Source organism: Sceloporus occidentalis, unplaced genomic scaffold (assembly GCF_023333645.1).
Source record: "Sceloporus occidentalis isolate IW3139 unplaced genomic scaffold, rSceOcc1.0.p SCAF_3, whole genome shotgun sequence".
Classification (NCBI taxonomy): domain Eukaryota; kingdom Metazoa; phylum Chordata; class Lepidosauria; order Squamata; family Phrynosomatidae; genus Sceloporus; species Sceloporus occidentalis.
The window spans coordinates 78327432-78343840 of NW_028316983.1; the positions used below are offsets into that span (position 1 = coordinate 78327432).

General features: G+C 40.3%; 1 protein-coding gene across 5 annotated transcripts in view; it reads left to right on the plus strand.

The window, feature by feature from the left end:
- Positions 1-16409, plus strand: part of ELAVL4 (ELAV like RNA binding protein 4) — a 136502-nt gene that overhangs the window by 86687 nt on the left and 33406 nt on the right. For all 5 annotated transcript variants that reach the window (XM_089515103.1, XM_089515104.1, XM_089515105.1 and 2 more), the window contains one exon: positions 7026-7129. In XM_089515103.1, coding sequence (XP_089371229.1) covers positions 7026-7129 — 104 coding nt within the window. The remainder of the gene's footprint in view (positions 1-7025; positions 7130-16409) is intronic.

A 16409-nucleotide genomic window follows, 5' to 3' on the forward strand; every position in this document is an offset into this window, starting at 1 on the left:
TAGATTGCCTTTAAAAGAGTCACTTTTTGTGTGGTCATCCCTGTTAATTGTGATTGATGGTGGTCATCCTTTCCTCCCAATGATTTTTTAGTTGTACATACTTTAATTTGTTATAAGCTGCTGGTGGTCTCATTCTATTCTAAGCCCACAATCTGTCGTGGACCTCACAGTCCGCTCTCAAAGTGGGCTACTGCTCCAGTCTGAAAGCTGGCCACCTGCAGGAGTGTTTTTTCTCCGCTCCTTTATGCAGCGGCTTCCAGCCATGTTGGGGGCATGCATCATATGAATGCCACATTCACTGGCAGAAGCTGCTCCTTTTGGTGTGTCTGTTTCGAGCCATGTTTATCTATACAGTTGGTAATACTAATGTAATTAATCCTGTGAGAGATCTGAGAAGACAAAAGCAATCTTGTAAATTACCATCCAGAATTTACTAGCCTGGAAAAATAATAGTGGACTGCTTTTTATTCTTAAGAGCAGATAGATGAACCATTCTGTGACTCTTCAGCTACTCCCTCCCCCCATAAATAAAAGACTAGTAAGGAAAACTTTTGCATGCTAGATGTCCTGCATTCAAGCATAGAAATTCAGTGGGCTGGTAGCAATGGCACGAATCACCTCTGTCCCTTCAGTGGCATCCCTTCTCCACACTGTTGTGCTAGCTTGGCCCCATCCTGCATATCCATCATAAAATCACATAGGGATGATGACAAAGGCGTGTTTTGTTCCTGCTTCTCCCAGCCTGCTGCTGTTCTGCACCACACGTGCAGAAGATAAAGCTCTTTCCTTCACATCCAGCATAAAAACCAAGCAGACTTGGCAGCGGAAGCACAGTGTTTCATCCCTTCACCTCCAGACCATTATGTTTCTGTGTGATACATACGAGAGTTTTGTCTGCTTCATGTCTAGCATGGAAACACATCTGGATGGCCCAGGAGAGAAGAAGTTCTTCTCTCTGCTGGCACTCATCATGCTTCCTTTGATGGATGTGGAGAAGTAAACTTGTAAGGATGAAGTATCCATGTGTCCTCCAGCAGCCCACTCAGTTTCTGTGCTGAAAGAGGTAATCTGTCAGGGATGCTGCGACCCGTCTTCTGGCAGCCAGTGGAAACCAGGCAAGTAGTTGAAAACAAGGGTGTCCTAAGACTCAGATCATATTTTATGTTTTGTCCCAAGAGCAATGCTATGGACTTTGGGTGTAGTAAGGCCTCTGGCTCCTAGGAATACAGCCTGAACAAAAGACTTGTCCACAAATTTCTTAAGTTTTCAAAAGCTCTACTGGTTATAAACACAAAAACATGAAACTCATCTCCTTTTTCTCAATAGTCCTTTCTAAATACCTTGCTCTTTCTTCTTGGTGGGTTTTATCTTTCTTCTTCTGTGGACTTATCTTTCTTCTGTGGACTTATCTTTGTCAAAGGAAAATACTTTCTCCTGGTCTGACTTGGCTGAAATCTTACTACACAACTGAAACTAGCTAGAGGGAGACAGTATAAGACCCTGGGATTTCCCACAACCCTTGTCTTTTTTAAAGCTGTAGATCTCCATTTCCCCTCCTAAACTGATACATAGAAAGTCTAATATAATCTCAACTAAATATATGTCTCAAGAGCATCAAAGATGCTCTGGAGGCATGACATTTTATATGAGGCTTTGTGGTTTTTTTCTGTTGTTGGTCTTCATCAAAATCTGCAGGATGTGCTATGGGAAAGAGAGATGCTGGCTGAATTCACACTGATGGTTCTCCTGAAAAATTACTCTCACACACTGTATTTTTACATGGGAGGGGAATGTTGAGTCCCTCTATCTTTTTTCCCCCTGCAGGTGAATATGTAGACAGGAAATGATTCTTCATGAGTAAAGGCAGGAAGAGTCAAGTGGTCTTCTCTCTGGTTTGTCTTACAATCTGTTCAGCCTATTCTGCTCTAATTTTTTTAAAAAATGGCACGAGAAGAAAAGGTGTCAAAGCCAGTGCCTTAATCAGTTTTAAAGAATTATCATTTATGTTCATGTATACGTCGACCTTTTATATAAATTGAGGTCAGGTTTTGCAGCCAAATATGAGCCATAAATAAGTAAAATCTAGGGGCATGTAACAAAGGATGAAGCAATGGAAAATGATGCCAAAGAACAATTCTGGCCAGCATAACTGTTTGTCCTCACCTTAAAGACTGAATGGATAAGGCGACAACTGTGGTAAATGGTGGCTGTGCAGTGTGTGGTGGAGGCAACTAGGCATAGCTGAGGCTAAGAAAATGTGTACATGTCAAAAACGATGTAAAGGCAAAGCAAAAAAAAATATGGTGGCTGTGTTAGTGATCACATCCTTAATCTTTATGTGACAACTTAGCCTGATTTTAACACAGAAAAGTTGACAAACATATTTCAAAGTCTCATTGCTGGAATAGTATCTCTGGAATCCCCTTCTCTGAGTATAGTGGTGAAAGGCGAGAACATAATAAGTCCCAGGAAAATATCAAGTGGTCCTCTCTCTGGTTTGTCTTACAATCTGTTCAGGCTATTCTGCTCCAGTTTTTGGAGCACCAACACACTTTACTCTCTCAGCTCTCCTTTGAGGGGAAGTGCTAAAGAGCTGCCACTATTTTCCTGCTCAGACATTCAAAAAGGTCAGATGTGGCACTATGACAGAGAGAGTAGAAAGGGTCGTTGCTTCTTTTGAGTTTCCCTGGAATGGACTAAGCTCTTGCCTTTCACTGCTCTACTCAGAGAAAAGAATGGTTCATTTTTAATAAGAATTAAGGTACAGTATTTGCATTGGCCTGTGAATAAGTTGACCCATGTTTTTGGAATGATTTTTTAACTGAAATTTTTCTACTTATACATGAGTGTATATGGTGAACTGTCCAAATTCTACTGTCCTACTCCAGGATACAGCCTTATACTGAGGTACAGCATGGCTTGCCATCCGTGGCTTTAAGCTTATGTGGACAGCAAGCCCCAGATGTTACAATGGCATGCGCACAGGAGTGCATAGCCATTGAAATGAACAGGACTTGAGGTCCTGTGTTTTTTGCCATACACCCGAGGGGGGGGTGGGGGTCCAGAACGGATACTCAGTGTAGTGATAATCCCTTTTTAAAAAAATTCCTGGTCTTTCCTCCTAGAAATTGACATAGTAGAGCAGGTTGGGAATGTTGAATTTTTTCATTGTTTATGTCTGCATGCTTATATTTTAGATCAACGTGAACAAGGCCTGTAGCGCTGCACATAGTAATTTCACTCCACATGAGCATGGAAAACAAATCAGGAAGTTTGCAGCTAACTACCATTCTGTCTAAAGAAGTGAGCTGTGGCAGTGAGTTTCCCAAAAATCTAGGATGTGAAACCATCTTTATATGGATTCATTTCCAGGCTTGTTTAGAAACTATTAATCATACTTTCCTGCTCTGGTATAAAATTGGAAATATGGGTTTTAGATACCAGGTTGCCATAATTGTCCACTATTACCAGGGACAAAATGTGGAACAAATTCTAGACCAAACTGTAGGACAACTGCAGGACAAAACTCAGCCAAAAATGTAGGACATTTAAGAAAAATGGAGGACCTTAAATGTCCTATATTTTGGGCTGAGTTTTGTCCTGCAGTTGTCCTACAGTTTGGTCTCGAATTTGTCCTACATTTTGTCCCTGGTAATAGTGGACAATTGCCTGGCTGGGAGCACCATTCCTCAGAGCACGTTTGGAGATTGAAATCTCCAGTCCACCTGGAGAGCATCAAAACTGGCTCAGGTGAGTTTGAAATTCTGTTCCCCTTTCATGGGAAACACAGAAAAGGGGGTTGTTTTCTCTTTAAGCCCCCCCTTTTTTCCCGTTCTCCACCCCACGTTTAGTATAGGACTAAGTCAGAAAATTAAGTAGCAAAATGCAGTTTAGATGTTGGTTGAACTTACATTAATTGAAGGATTTGATTGTAAATATTTGTTTTAATTGTTCTAAATAATTTCTTGCACTATAAAATAAATAAAAACATGCAACTCACACTGCATACTGGTCTAACAATGAGCAACTGACAATTAACTGTTAAATTGTTTAATTCAAAAAGTCAATGTAAGAGGGTTGAAAAATAGTAATAATAACCAGATTTTAAAAATTAATATTAATAATTAATGTAACAAACTCTGAGGTTTTTTAAAAGTAATTTGGTTAAACCTGTATGCAATTGCATTCTATATTCTTTGTAAATTGATTGCACTTTTTGGTTGAGTGAGTAGATGAAGGTGTGGCATGCATATCAGGCAGCACTTTGGATGTATTTCCTGAATAGAGAAGAGACTAGGCCTGATAAGAAATAGGAATTTATTGGTGCCAAATATAGTTTTATTGGCAAAACCATAATACTTTGTATGTACATACTTTCTCCTGATATCAAAAAATCTAAACAATTCCATTATCTATGTATTACAACTGTTTAAAACAATAATAAAACATTATTCCCAACCCACTCATTTGCATGTTTTGATAGTTCAATTTATTCTCTTCTCTTAATTATCTTTCCTGTATTTTCTTTCCTGTATTCCACACCTTTGCTTTACTTTTCTTCCTTTCTTCTCATCATCTTCTGCTTCACCTCCCTTCCCTTCCTCACATACCTTACCTTCCACAGAAACGTCCTTCTTGCCAGTTTGTCCATTTACAGCTTTTCTACCTATGACTACCTTAGAATGTTTGTTATTAAGACTCAGTCATTTTTATTTTCTCTTTTAAAAATAAATATGTACATATTTATAGCTGGTAATTTCCTTCCCCTTTTCTAAAACAAATCTTTCCAGCCCTGCAACATTAAAAGCTGTCAACTCAAATATCTTTAAGTCTTAGAGTCACTAGCAATCACTACTTTTCTTCTAGAAAGAGGGTTAATAATTTATTGGATGGTGGTGCTTAGAATGTGTGTTACTGCTAGTGTTACCAAATCACCCTCATCAAAACTCCCTGAATGCACGTCTCCAAAAGTCCCTAAATGAGTTTGAGACTTCTGGGTCAATGGGTGGGGTTTTCTGGTCAGGGAGTGGGGTTTCTGGGATGGGAGGTATGTTGGCCATTTGGGGGGGGGGACTTCCAGGAAAGTACAGTAATAGGTTTGGTTTCCCCATAATCATATTTGGCAGAAATTTGGCAATATTTGGCAATACTGGTTACCACTTTCAGCATGCATCTCAAACTGTCTTGTTGCAGTGCTTCAGAATAGCCCAGTAAGGTATGCTAGTTTATTATTGCTGTACTTCAAGAGACAATGTGTGTTTGCTTACTTTGTCCACTTGGCAAATACTATACAAAGTACAAGTAATATTCAAGCCAGTCTTCCTTATTGAAGGTTCAACCACTACACTATGTTGCCTCACTCGTGATGAATTATACTGTCAATTTGTACATGAAAATTCACCCTTTTATCTTGTCTGGGTGGAGTTTCAATTGCCTTGTCCACATATAGTCCTTAGTGACAGTCAGGCATTTTGTAAAATCAGAGAGATGAGATAGACAGAAAATACCGTGAGTACTGACAACATCTCAGTCTGAATGTCAGTCCCATTCACCTCAAGATGGAAATGTGAAGGACCATGCTGGACATAAGATGGTTTATAGTTAGTTATCTCAGTGCTCAAGGACTGCCCTCCTGGACTGAAAGGACTTTAGTTACCACATGGACATCAGCTGTCATCACATCATAAATACTGCTAAAAGTTGAGAATCAAACTGAACGAGCAAAAGCCAAACACATAATAAAAATATCTTTTTTATTATTGAGAATATCTTTCTTCCCCTAGTGGGGACCATAGTAATTACAAATGTAAACTAAAGCAGTTTTCCAAATGTGATTTCACTGAAGTAGGAAAGGGTAAAATCAGTTTGAGAGACATAGTATGGTAATACCTGATGCTGGTTACGATTTCAATAGTAATTTTATATCTACATGTAAAATTTGTATGTGCGTGTGTAAAGTGTGTGTGTGTGTGTGTTTGAGATGGGGGGAAGAGAGAGGGAATGAATATAAAGACAGTGACATATTGTTTGTATATCAGCCTATGATCTGTTTAATTTGTTCAAACTTTTTCAGTACACATTAGCCCGAAGGTGAAGCCTTAATTTGTATGAATCCCACAATTAACATTGTATTACCACACTAAGCTGTTTGCACTGGATAAAAATGACCTGTAGTACATAAACTATTGATAAAACAAAAGCTGTTGAATTGGTTTTGGCTCTTTAAATGGGTTCTTGCCACCTGAACACAAAAGCAGTTTTACTGATTTGCACTTTCCAGTGTCACCCCCATAAATATAATGCCTAGAGTACAGACTAATAATCTACTGCAATATTCTGTCATTTCTGGTCATGTCTGTGGTGTCCACATTAAGGCTAAAGGGTAATTAAGTTAATGTCTTCATTTTTTTTAAATGTTGGTTTTTAAGGTACATTCTGGTTTTTACTTGCTTCCTTTCACTGTTTTTTTTAAAGTTCTACCTGTGTGAACCACTTTCTTGCTGAAAGGCGGTATATAACATTGTAAATACAACCCATCTTTAGGCTATTTCTGTGTGAAAATTTGGTTGGCATGTGATTAATATTGTTTTGGCTTAATAATTATATTATTTCACTATAAATGGAACCTGTATTCTTTAAGCCTGTCTGTTTATTAAAATATAAACCTTGTGCATTTAATCCTGCTGCTGTGTGTCTCTTGTCTGTTCTCTTAATGTGATTCTTGTAGTAGTTCAGCAAGTGTGACCAGCCTAGTTAATGTTTTATATACTCACCATTAGTTTTCACAGTTATAAGGACACTTCAGAATCTAAAAGAATCAGCAGCTCTTAAACAAAGAGCTTCCCATCATAAATACTCTATTGCTGAGCAGTCCTGGCTAAAGGTTCACTTTTTGAATTGGGATGAAAGTGTTAGGTGAAAAAAAGTTATCAGAGAAAAGGATTTCAACCACCCATTTGGAAATCTTACACATGTGCTGCAAAGAATACTGAGTCCTTTTTTTTTTGTTTCTTATGTTTCAACAGGGCAGAGTTTAGGGTATGGATTTGTTAACTATATTGATCCAAAGGATGCAGAGAAAGCCATTAACACTTTAAATGGACTCAGACTCCAGACCAAAACCATAAAGGTAAGAAAATACAGAGTGTTTTGCTAAACGGAGGAGGAGGAGTGCAGTTAAGTCAGTGTCTGGCTATCTCATCTAGGTTGCATTCTTGATAATCCAAAGGGTGCAGCTGTTCTTACTTCAGAACAAAGGAAAGGTGTAAAGAGAGAACTTTTTTTCTTTTCAGACTGCTACTGATTTTGTTCATTTAATAATAACAAATCATCTTTAAATAACTGCTTCAGGATTTCAGATTAGGATGTCAGAAATCAACATTAGATAGTTATTATAAAAATAATAGCAACAAATTAAAGTTAAAAATATTGTTTATAAAATACCTACGGCTTGCAGTTTTATTGCTTATCTCAACTACCACTGTTTTGCCATGAGATTACTAGGCATACAGTAGCCCTGCTGTATAGTTATAGTATATTAGTTAATACATATTTAGTGTTCTTACAAAAATGGTTGATCAAGTACCAGGTTTTCTAGTAGACAAATACCAGTTTCTAGTAGCACATTGATGTTGCCCAAATGTTGTTCATTGAAGAGAATGCTCCCATAATGCAAAATGTCCTGAACAAAATTCAATAAATAATTCAATAAATAAATAAAGATGAAATATATTCTGGTGTTTTGTTTTGTTTTTTAAACATATTGTTCTTAAATCATCTTAACAGTGTTAACTGTACAATCATTTACATGTTACAAAAATGCTTACTGCAGTTACTGCCTATTTTATTTAGATTTGTTAATAAAACAAAGCAAAACATTAACAAGCGCTGAGCAGTAAAGTGAAATATTGAGTTAGCACATGCTTGTCCACTTCCAGATTAGGTAGAAATTGCTGTTCTCAAATAGTTTGAAAGCACACCAGCAAGATAGATAGAAAAGAACCTTTTTTTAAAAAAAGCATGCTTTAAGTAACCCACCTTGCTTTAAATTAAGGGTCATGTACTGATTTTAGAACTGCATTCACATTGTGCATGGCTGTTATGCTTGAAACATGGTCATTCATTTTGTCTCTGAATTGCTTTCCTGTTTTACTGTCATACTGCTGTTTGTTCAAAAGGGGTTGGGATGCAAGAGAACTATAGTAGACAGAATCCTAGAACTCTAGAATGTGTTTGTTTATGGTGTACAATTTTGATTTCAATGGTCCATTTAAATTGTATGGAAATAAATGGGTATGCTGAGTTTTTATTGTCATGCTTGGCTTATTAATGGGTCTAGGAAGTTAAAATCATGAGATTTAAAAATGGTTAGATGTCAGTCAGCCTTTAAAGTGAAATATGTGTTTTTGGGGGGAAGCAGGTGCTTTTTGATATAAAGGTCTTATGCTATTTAATTTTTGTTACTGTATGTAAGATTATTAATATTTCCTGTTAAGAGGGCATGCTACTGAATTTGAACCAGATATCAAAAGGTTGTTGGCTAAAACATAATATATGAAAATAATAAAGACCAATAGTCTTATTTAGTTCAGAGGCATGAATTAAATCTGGGGGGGGGGGGAGTATTTTAAAGAGGCAAAATGTATCATTTCTCTGTGACTGATCTGTGGTCTGATCCGCTAGTTGTTGTGTAAGAAGTTGGTGTTCTCTTATTTCAACTCATTTGTTCACGTAGAACATCCTTGTGCCCACATATCCTTCTACCCTTGTAACCTGTATAAACACATTCAGACATTTTCTCTAACATTTAAGCTTTTTTCTTCAAAATGATATTTAAGTTGGAAACATAAGTAACAGCAAGAAGAAAAATAAATTCTGATGTAAACCTGAATTTGGGGTTAAATGTGTATTTTTAAATTAATATGAGATTCTCACATTCATTTAAGTATTTTAATAATTTGCTTTGTGAATTAACAAGATTTTCTTAATTAGTGTTAAACCTTTAATGAGATATGAAATGTATTAATTTAAAAATAATTCTAGGTGTCATTTGAGATTATTAATTTTTATGACCTAGAAATGTTGTTGTTATGTTTAATCCATATTTGGTGTTCTAAAGAAACTTTTCTCACACATTCATATAGGAAAAGAGGAAATGTCCAAGTGTGCATTGCACACTTTTTGCTTTTCTTCATAAAACAACCCATAATGAACTGCCTGCAGTAGGAACATAAAATTTTCATTTATTTTGTTCTTGTAAGCAAAAATTAACAATTTTGACAATTTTCTCAGCTGCAGGGGATACATTTTCAGTCTTCACAGCAAAAAAACAAATCAACGTTGCTTTTTTCCACCAGAAATCTAGTTTTCTCCCCAGGAAGCTTATATTTTGCACAGAGAACGTGACTACTGAAAACATTGTTTTCTTCACAGGAAACTTGGGTTTTATGGAGATAATGTTGAACTAGGCGCAGTAAATATGTTTTGTAGGGAGAAAATAATGTTTCCAGTTAAGGAAATCTTGTGCGTTGTATGGGAAATCATGTTTCCTTAACACACAAAAAAGCATGTGGTTTATTAAGGACAAATTTCACATGAAAAAGGTCCTCGGCTGCAAATAACTCATATTTCTCAGTGGCAATCCCAACAGTCAAGGCACGCTTTGCCATCAAGGATAAGAAAATAGGCAATTTTAAAAAATATCTCCACTCTGCACATTGAAAAGATATTAGGAGGAGCTACATTAGGCTAAAACTCCCTGAAATGCTAGTGTTGTGTTGGTATGGAATCTTTTATTTGAGAGAATGTGATCCCTTAGTTGTATTTTGAAGTGTTATAGTTCTACATACATCTGTCCTTAAACCCCCATGGAACTGTGATGTATGGGCATAGAGCTTAATTCCTTTGGAGTGGTAGGATGGGTGATTAAAGTATGGGGGAGCTAAATTAATAAACATTCCTTTGAAATAAAATGAAGAGTTCTTTTATCTGTGTAGAGCTCATATATAAAATATGTTTGTAAATTTTAGTGCTATATGGTAATGTGTAAGTTAATTTTGTTGCTAAATTGTAGTATGTATTTCAGTGCTTTTTCTGAATGCCTCCTCTGAGCTCAGAAATGCATGTTCAGTAGCAAAAGTGAGCTCAGCTGGTTTTATTATTTCTCCAAAACAAAACTCCTGGCATCCCAGGTTCTCTTCATTTTAGCAAATTGATTTCTGGCTGCTGGTGGTGGTGTGGGTGTGCCTTAAAGTTTCTTATGACTTAGAGCAACCCGGGCCTATCACGGGGTTGTCCTGGAAAATTTTGTTCAGAGGAGGTTTGCCGTTGTCTTCATCTGAGGTTGAGAGAGTGTCATTTGCCCAAGGTCACCTAGTGGGTTTCCATAGTTGAGCAGGGATTTGAACCTTGGTCTCCCAGTTATCCAGAAATCTACTAGTCGATTGCAACATTCTTCTACTGAGTCCTGAGCCTGAAGATGAAACAAATCAATATTCAAGGAAGGGGAGTCCCCTTATCAAATGGTTCCTTTGCAGTCCATGGCTAGGAACCAGGACACCGGTTGGCCATTATCTTCTTGGGTGTACTGGCATTCCCTTTTCCAGAAGCATCCATATTTCACAGGCTCTGGGAAGGCTACCCAATAAGGAACAGTTTGAGGAGGGGTCAAATGCAAAATGGAGGCTTTACGTAATGCTGATCCTGGAGAATACAGTGGATCCTCAGTATATGCGGGGGATCCGTTCTGGACCCCCCCCGCGTATACCAAAATCCGCGTATGCTCAAAGCATTATTCTGTCCAATGGCGGCACGCGTGTACGTGCCCCGCCATTGGACAGAAAAGTCCCCTTCCTCTTTCCCCCTCCTTCCTAACTTCCCTCCCTCCCTCCCACCTACCTACCTACCTACCTACCTACCTACCTAAAACTAACCTACCTTCCCTCCCTACCTACCTCCTTAACTGGGTCGCCGTGCCGCCGCCGCGTCCTCGCTGCTGCTGCCGCCGCCGCTGTAAGTGGCCCGGATGCAGCCTGGAGGTCTCTTGGCCTCCAGGAGCAGCACCCAGCCGTTTTGTGGCAGCGGAGGCCGAGGCCGCGAGGGAGAAGAGGCTTGGCCTCCTCCTCGCGGCCTCGGTCTCCGCCGCCGCAAAATGGCCGGCTGCTGCTCCTGGAGGCCCCTTGTCCTCCAAGCTGCAGCCAGCTCTGTAAGAGAGGCGGCGACCAGGGAGGATGAGGCCTGGCCCCGTTCTCCCTGGTCGCCGCCGCTGAGGAAGAGCCGGCTGCAGCCTGGAGGACAAGGGGCCCCTTGTCCTCCAAGCTGCAGCCGGCTCTTTAAGAGACAGTAATTTTCTGAAGAACACTGTGGTTCTCATTTTTTTTGCAGGGAAAAGCAGTAGAGAGTGTATCCCAGTTTTTTCTTACCAAAAAAACCAACCCCAGATTGATCATTCTCAACCACTTGCTGTTGTAAAGAGTGCAGCTTGGAGTATTACTTTGCTAATAGTGTTTTGAATAGTTGCACATAGTTCCTATCTCATGGGAGTTAATGGTAAAGTTATGATTATTGATTGTAACTATAAGACTTCATGGCAATCAGTGGCTACCATTCTTTTGATTATGATCCCACCCACCCCAAAAAAATAGTTACGTTGGTATTATGTTATTGTTTAGGTATTACTTGTAAAAAAGATGATTTTCTGATACTGATGTTTTACCAGCAGTAAAACTGTGTTTGGTTAGATAAACATTCTTAATATTTTTAGCTTTGGTCTGCCAACAGTATTCCTGCTTTAAAAAAATGATTGTGTGTCACTGACCTAAGCAAATAATTGTGTTCCTTCCACTTGAACAAATAATAGAGTAATTGCACTGAAGACAAGTAGTTAAATTTCATCATTTAAATGCTTGTCATTAAAAACAAATAATATTGGTAGTGTCTGAAGTAATTTGGTTTTTTAAACTTTCTTGTGTCTTATTTTGAAGATGGTCAGAGCGTTTCAGTGTAACACTGATGTTGCAGCACCGACTATTCAAAAAAGATGCTAGCAAATAAACACAATTTTATTTGGATGACAGTCATGTGCTAAGAGAACACTCTATCTGTGGATAGCACCGATTTAAATATCTTTGATAAAGATCCTACAATGGGCCCTTCCATTTGCTGGGGTTGCAGTGCAGGGTCTCTGTGAAAGTGAAAAAACTGCAAATTAAAAGACACTATTTTTTTTCTGAGAAAACTTCTCTGTAGGAATATCTAGATAAGTGATGGTGAACCTTTTAGAGGCCAAGTGCCCAAACTGCAACCTAAAACCCACTTACTTATTACAAAGTGCCGTGTCCCTCTGGCTTTCTATTAACAAACTTTGGCAAACTCTGTGCTGGGGTAATGGCACATGTGCCCACAGAGAGGGCTCTGAGTGCCACCTCTGGCACGCGTGCCATAGGTTCGCCATCACTGATCTAGATCCTGCAGTTCAACTCTGTGATCAACTTCCACTGGAAGTTGGATCCACTAGAATAACACAGGAGGACCTACAAATTCAGGAATCTCTAGGTTTTTCATCATGACTGTATGATCAACTTTTGGCAGAGTCATACTAGAGGACCTAGAGATTCCTAGAGAGAACACATCACTCAAAAATCCGTGAATAATAAAATCTGCAATACTCAAACTCGCAAATGTGGTCTTTCATTTGTTATTTGAAAAACTGAATAAAAATTATTTTAAACCCCCCCCCCCCTGCAAATGTGGAGGGCTGACTGAATTTTAATTTTTTTTCCCATGTCCCTTGTTGTCTCTCTTGTATCTTTGTCTACTTTCATTTCTTTCCTGGGAGCTGGATGAGGTGGTCCATCTGAAGCAAGAAATTATCTTGGCTTCCTGTCCTGAACATTTAGTGATTGATGGTTCTGGTCCTCACTGTAATATTCAGTAACCATATGCTGAATTTCATCAATTTTCAGTCATTAATGCATTGGATTCAGATTATGTGAAGGCTTTGTCCCTGGCCAGGAAAGGAGAAGCAATCTTTGTAGTTCCCCTTCAGTCATCTGTGTCACTTATACTGCTCTGCGAGGTCTCCCAGCAATCTAGAGTCGCCTTTCTAGAGGCACAAGGAGATGGAAGAGTCATTTACTTTGACCCATTTCAAATATGTACCTGTATCTGGATTTATGTTATGTTAAATGATAATATGGATCCAGCCTAGTAATATTAAGTGCAGGTATGCCTCAGTTAACAAAGCAGATCTGTTCCTGTGCACTGCTTCTTTTACAGAGAATTTGGTACCAGGAGTGGGAATAAAATGAAACGATAGGAGAGAGTTCCCACATGAGGAGGAGGAGTTGTTGTTGTTGTTGTTGTTGTTCAACATGTTTCAGCAAACTTTTTATTCCAGACTAATACTAGACACATGTGAAATGAAACAGTCACACCAGGTAGTCTTGCATAACCAACTAAACAAAGCTATGACTGACTCTGGAAACCAAGATTCAAATCCCTGTTGAGTAATGGAAATCTTGAGCAAATCACACACTCTCAGCCTCAGAGGAAGGCAAGAGCAACACCTCTCTGTGTAAATCCTGCCAAGAAAACCCTTTGATAGGTTCACTTTAGGGTGTCATAAGTCAGAAATGACTCGAAGGCTTACTACCAACAAGTGGATAGAGAATTGCTGCTTGTGCTATGTTTGAAAGAAGCCATTTGCAAAGGCTGGTACTGTAAAAGTATACCTCCAAGAGATTTAGTGAAACATGAGTATCTTTAATGTCTCACCAGCTTTGTAGGTTCACTCCATGAAAAGAAAATCCTTTAAAAGTTTGAATATTATGACTCTTATTAATAAATTATTAATACATTAAGAAATAGTTTCATGCATTTCTGATAGGTTTTGTTCTTGTTGGATTAAAAGATCCTTTATTTCTGAATCATGTGCATCAGCTGTAATAGAGAGTCCCTACTTCTAATTACTTCATTTTTTGCTGTTGAGTATTCATTCCACACATCTTAATCAATTATTTCGCTTATGCTGGCTGGTCATTATTTCTGTAAATATATCTTGAAGTGCCTAGATACCATCTTTTTATTATTAATTTAAATAATCATAATTAATATTTTAAATTCTACACTGATCAAGTCAAATTCTACACTGACCTCAAATTGCAAAACTGCTAATATGATCCATGGGTGCTTAATTAAATTCTGTGTTTCAGACATTAAACCAGGCACCTGGATTAGGGTTGTGTTTTTTTTTAATTCCAGAAAACATTGTGTAATGTAAACAAGTCACTTCAAATTTCTCTATGACTGCTTCTCCATGTATTCACTTGTTTAAACTGCATGATGCTTTGCCTTCCTGTCTTCTTTCTTAGTTGTTACTTTGTCAGATTTGTGCCTTTGCTCTCTTTCTGTGGAACAGTAGTATTATCTTCTGTGTACTATAAAAATACCTATGATGTTACTGGCCCCAAATAATAATAATAATTATAGTACAGTTAACAGTACTCTCTTTGATACCGGAGATGACTTGTAGCCGTGGAAACCTGCATCCTCCATGAACTTATCCCGCATTCCTTAGTAACCATCACTACATCTTGTAAATGGAGTTCCACCATTTAACCATATACTGTGTGAAGAAATAATATCATTTCTTCTTTGTGGTCTCTGCGAATCATACAAATGGGTTGTACTGCGCCTGCGCAGTGCCTTCGGAAACTTCTAGTATCACTGGGCAAAGTACTCTTTGCAACATATAGAAACTTTTTGGCGGTAGCTCCGCCCATCCCTTATAAAGCCCCTGGTTTCCCGCTCTTTCCCCAGTTCCTTTTTTCCGCCGCGTTAGCTGCCTTTGGGAATTTCGCTCCTCTTTGATTGTCGGATCACTGGTAGTTTGACCACGGACTGTTTTATTGACCACTCTTTGCTTGACCCTCGATTGATTGAACGTTGTGACCTTGGACTGTATGACTTCCCATTCTCTCGAACCGGATTGACCCTTGTTGCGGACCTCGGATTGTTGACTACGAACCGTAAGTGGATCATGCCATCGGTGCCCTTTAAAAAGTGCACCGTTTGCGGGGGGAAAATCCCCGGCCAGGACCCTCATTCAGCTTGTCTCCTGTGTTTGGGAGAGGCGCATATCCCAGCATCCTGCGCCCTGTGTAAATCCCTCACTCCCCAAGCGAGGAAGAACCGGGAGACTAGATTGAAGGCGGCCATCTACTCCAAGGTCTTCTCCTCAGGTGCCATGTCTTCTCTGGGCTCGCCTTCTTCGACTGGATCCGCGCCCTTACCGGCTCTTCCCGAGGCCCCAACTCAGCCTATGGCCGAGCCTCCGACCTCTGTGGAGGTGACCCTCCGTGAGGGACCCGACGCCGACACACCTTCGGTGGACGTTCCTCGGCCGTCCAAGAAGGATAAGCGCCAGAAGAGCTCTAAGGAGAGCCGCGCTTCTGAAAAGGATTCGAGCGCCCAGAAGGGTTCAGCCTCGAGATCCTCGGCCCCGAAGGCCTCGACCTCGGTGAGCTCAACTAAGGGCTCAGGATCCACACCTTCGGTCCCTCATCTTCCAAGGCGGCCACCCCGGCTTCGGTTTCAGCTACGGTGTCGCCCTCGGCTTCAAAGAGGGCTCATACGTCTTCCTTGGGGGACCAACACCCATCGGCTAAGCGTCACCGCTCCGAAAAGCGAGATCTGGATGACTCCCGTCGCAGGGAGACCTCTCGGGACCGGCCGGCCACCGAGCGCAGATCCCTAGAATCTCGCCCTGCCGAGAAAGGCTCCAAGGTTGGGAGCTCCAAGCACGCAAAGGCCTCCGCTACCCGACCGGACCGTCCTCGTAGTCCTCCCTCGGTTGGCCGAGCCCTGCCTAGCTTTCGCCACATGCCGGATGACACTATTGACGTCATCTCCGAACTGGCATCTCCAGCGAGCTCCACGCATAGCCGTCGTTCGGTCACCCCGATGCCGAGATCGGTAGTCCACACCGCCATGGTCCACCGGGCCGCTTCGCCTTCTCCTCCGAGGGAACCGAAGAAACCGGACTACCTTTATGACAGTGAGACGGACACCTATTATATGGCGGTCCCACACGACTCCATTGTATCCCGCTTTGGGACTCCTTCGCGGAAATCCAAATTAGACCCGTGCACCAGGCCAACCCGGGACACCACATCGTCCTCCCGCCGGGCTGATGTTGCCCCCGATCCCGACCTTCAAATAGTGGATCTGGACCCCGAGGAGGAGACCCTTTCTAACACTCGGTACCGTCCCCGGAGCGACTCCAGTTCCTCGGATGCCGAAGACTACCAACCTTCCGTCCAGGAATTCGCCCAGCCCGGGGCCGTCTCACCTTCGGATGATGTCCGCACCTTTGCTGAGCACGTGATAAAGATGTCAAATGCACTTGACAT